A 4,163-nucleotide genomic window follows, 5' to 3' on the forward strand; every position below is an offset into this window, starting at 1 on the left:
TTTTAATTATTATTATTTTAAATTTTATTAGTTTAATGTGTTTAATTAGATTAATCAAGGGTTAGTTTTGGGATTATGAAAAAAATTATACTAAAATGACAACTAAATGATGGTTTTATACTATAGGGACAACCATGCTGAATTTTTGTTCCGTTTTGGCAATTTTCCCAAAAAGAAACATCAAAACCATATATAAAAGGGATTCATGTAGAATATCATAATCAATTATATCTTTTTCCACTCAGAGCTTTTCCTTGGCTCCAACCCATGGTATGCTTGTGACTATCGTTATAGCAAAAAAAAAACTTCTATGCGTCTTTCTGCATGTTCTACTAGTAGCCCGCTCGTTTTATAATTTTAGCAAGTCATGTCCAAGATGATTTCTAGGTACTGAAAAGAAACTGCACTTCATCAACACAAAAGTTAATCTCCTTTGTTGAGATATAATCTACTTGAATGAAACCTTAAGAAATATTTTAGGGTTTCTCTACGTCACTCTATATATCTTCCTGCAATGTAACTTCTCCTCACAAAGATTCTAGCACCACCTCGGTCGGCTCACGAACTTCCTTGCACGCAGCATCAAAAAGTGTTGGAGAAAAGTTGTCATCTCCAAACACTGCATCTTGTTTGGTGTTGTGTCTTGGAAGTACTCTTAGAAACAATTTAACTTATCATCCATAGTCTGAATGATCCTTTGGTTCATCGCCTCCATCATCTCGTCTAGTTTCTATAGAAACACTGTCATGGAGTTGAATCTTTAGACTTTGATACCAAGTTGATATAAAGCTTAGTTCACACAAGAACTAAACTGAGTATTTAGGCTAACTTTTCTTTTTAATCCTTTTCTCTCTTACAGAATAAGGTTAATTCTTATAAGTTATGGACTATTATTAATCATATACGACTTAATGACAAAAGGAAAACGATTAAAGCATAATATAAAAAGAAAAACATCAAAACCAATGATAAAAGAAAAAGTCTCCAAAACCCTTAATGTGAATATCATAATCAACCCTGTACATTTCTAACCATAGTCATGTATCATGAGCTTTATAGAAATTCCCATAGAAGAGAAGTAGCTCGGCCTTCATGCATACATATTATATTGGTTCAACTAATTGGTTTCTACTTTCATAAACTAATATATGTAATTATGATATTTGCTCGGGAAACAACAACAGAAGCTCCATGTCTCCATTTGCAGGACCCAAAAGTAAATTTTCTTTTCCTCATTCCATAAAGACGTGTATATATATATATATGCAATGTTTTCTTTTGGTTTTATTAGTCATAATTTTCATTTGATAAATTCGCAGATAATTCTCAAGGGAAGTTAAAACCCATACTTGGTACCACCTTCATTGCAACCACAACTATGTTGCTCATTTATGTACATAGCACCTAAGTTTTGCTTGTTGTTCTTGTAGGAGGCTCATCCGCCTTAGCCGCGTTGATCATTGTTGTTGCGGTTGTGGTAATGGTTAGAGCAAAGAATGCGAGAAGAAAGCGTGATTCAAATTACGAGAAGATTGAAGCGGTTGTAATGTTGAAACGATATAGTTATGCAGACGTCAAGAAGATGACAAACTCATTCGCCCATGTTCTTGGAAAAGGAGGATATGGAACTGTCTATAAAGGAAAACTACCCGATTCGAGCGGACAGGATATCGCACTTAAGATCTTAAAAGACCCAAAAGAGAATGGGGAAGACTTCATCAATGAACTAGCTAGCATGAGCATAGCATCTCATGTCAACATCGTCTCTCTCTTTGGATTCTGCTATGAAGGTAGCAAGAGAGCTATCATCTACGAGTTCATGCCTAATGGATCCCTCGACAAGTTCATTTCCGAAGATATGTCAACGAAGATGGACTGCAAAACGTTATACGACATTGCGTTAGGCGTTGCTCGTGGGTTGGATTACTTGCACAAGAGTTGTGTATCAAAGATTGTGCATTTCGATATAAAGCCACAGAACATACTCCTAGATGAAGATTTGTGCCCGAAGATTTCGGATTTTGGTCTTGCTAAGCTCTGCAAGAAAAACGACAGCATCATATCCATGTTGGACGCGAGAGGAACCGTTGGTTACATTGCTCCTGAAGTGTTTTCCAAGAGCTACGGAGCAGTTTCGCATAAGTCTGATGTATATAGTTATGGAATGGTGGTGCTTGAGCTGATTGGTGTGACCAGCAGAGAGAGAGCTGAAAATTGTAGGTCTAATATGAGTTCAATGTACTTTCCGGATTGGATCTATAAGGATCTGGAGAGGAATGAAAATATGAGAGTATTAGGAGATCATATAATGGAAGAGGAAGAGGAGATAGTGAAGAAAATGACGTTAGTGGGTTTGTGGTGTATTCAGACCAATCCATGTGATCGTCCACCGATGAAAAAGGTTGTTGAAATGTTAGAGGGAGGTGTAGAAGCTCTAGTGGTTCCACCTAAGCCACTCCTTACTCCAGCCATAATGGCTTGGGAAACTGTTGAAGAGAGTGAAAGACTTCTAGTCTTTTGACACTAGGACACTCAGAAAGATTTTAAAATCTTTAAAGAGTTCACAAAAAGTAAACACTCGATCTTTTTTATTTTATACAAACATAAGAATTCAACTGAAGGTAGTCAAAGAAAAAAAAAAGAGTGTCAAAAATCAGTATTCAACAGTTTTAAATGTTCATTAACGTGTAAAAGTCCATAGAAAATCATTATTCATGGAACATAAGGAGTAAAAATCTTATGGATCAGTCTTCAAAAAAAAAGAAAGAAAATCTTTTGAATGTGATTGAAACTCCTCTATTATGAAAAATTAAAGTAAAGAAAGAAGCTGAGAAGAAAGAATCTCTATGAGGATGCATGTGATGAAAAAAGTCACGTGCGATAAGGAGAAGCTCTTGCTCTGGGCACTGATCTCGTGTAGAGCTCTTCGTATTGTGTAGTTGATGATGTCCAACTGAAATCTGTGCTCACACTTCAACGCGTAATTAAAACCCTATTTAACATATCTTTTGTTTCAGCTACACATAAACCAAACCGAAGTAAACCAATAGAGAGTCATTCAGCTACATGTTCGTCCACGGTTTCGAACGTAAACCCATTTTGAAACTGGGTTGGTATCTATATCATCAGTTTCATCATCGATGTGAAAGACAATGAAAATGGATCAAATTAAGAGAGAAATAAATGATCTTTTGAAAGATCTAGACTAAACCGGACAAAATTTCTCTTAAATTCGGTTTACATACACTTTAGTAAATAACCACACAAAAAGTACAAAGATAAGTCACGTGCTAACGCCACACGTGTAGTATTGAAAGCAGTTAAAAAAACAGTATTATAAGCAGTATTATCAATACTATTAAAGTTGAAGTATGACCAACTGATATTAGTTGGATCCAATTTTTTTTTCACGTGATCTATCTATAAAATTAATCAATAACTGATTAATTTATAACTGTATTTACTTTAATTAAATCACTAACCACTGTTCTTTTTAATGAGATCTATAACAAAAGCAGTTATCAATCTTCTTCCAAAAATCATATCGATTAATTCTTCGATTTTGATGAACTGTCAATTTCTTAGGATTTAACCTAGAAACCCAGCAAAAAACAGTTATGTTTCTCGGAAATTATTCATGCAATAATTTGTAAACTAATGAATCTAAGTTTTATATCGGTAATAAATTGTGCTTCCTTTACACCACGATGAGGGTCAACTGCAATGGATAAATATTGATTCAAAAACGTAGACAAAACAACTGATTTATGGACGGTGGAGCGGTAGCGGTGATAGCCCGTGACGTTTCCATCAAACTCGGCCATTACGTTAAAATGCTAGGTGGAGCTGGAGAAAAAAAATCTGCAGAAAGATAGAAACCCTTAAATGAAGAAGATAAAGTATTTACATGTTTGCCATTAATGAAAAAAACAATGAAAAACGGGAAAAAATGATCTCAAGCTTCAAACCCAGAATATCTTTAGTGAAAGCCACCACGGTTACCACTAGACTACAACAATTCTTTCAATTAGCGTTTTGTTTTGGGTGAGAATCAAGTTACTAAAAGATGCATTCAAATATATAACAAACATATTAATTTTTAATAGAGGACGGAATACGTTTATATAAGCCTCCATTACCATAGTTAACATAAGAATTATCTT

At 34.8% G+C, this 4,163-nt stretch overlaps 1 protein-coding gene across 1 annotated transcript; it reads left to right on the forward strand.

The window, feature by feature from the left end:
- Window positions 1-31: 31 nt before the first annotated feature.
- On the forward strand, window positions 32-2,674 carry LOC130507715 (PR5-like receptor kinase). Its single transcript, XM_057002384.1, has 3 exons — window positions 32-1,216; window positions 1,320-1,352; window positions 1,431-2,674. The coding sequence occupies exons 1-3, from the start codon at window positions 1,192-1,194 to the stop codon at window positions 2,519-2,521; spliced, it is 1,149 nt and encodes a 382-aa protein (XP_056858364.1). The 5' UTR covers window positions 32-1,191; the 3' UTR covers window positions 2,522-2,674.
- The last annotated feature ends 1,489 nt before the right edge of the window (window positions 2,675-4,163 follow it).

The sequence above is a fragment of the Raphanus sativus genome, unplaced genomic scaffold (genome assembly GCF_000801105.2).
Source record: "Raphanus sativus cultivar WK10039 unplaced genomic scaffold, ASM80110v3 Scaffold5329, whole genome shotgun sequence".
NCBI lineage: Eukaryota > Viridiplantae > Streptophyta > Magnoliopsida > Brassicales > Brassicaceae > Raphanus > Raphanus sativus.

Excerpts from the sequence above, each read along its gene's own strand:
- LOC130507715 (XM_057002384.1), top strand. The coding sequence starts at position 1,192 with ATGTCTCCATTTGCAGGACCCAAAA. Across the intron at positions 1,217-1,319 it reads TCCATTTGCAGGACCCAAAA|ATAATTCTCAAGGGAAGTTA; the intron begins GTAAATTTTCTT and ends ATAAATTCGCAG. Across the intron at positions 1,353-1,430 it reads GAAGTTAAAACCCATACTTG|GAGGCTCATCCGCCTTAGCC; the intron begins GTACCACCTTCA and ends TTGTTCTTGTAG.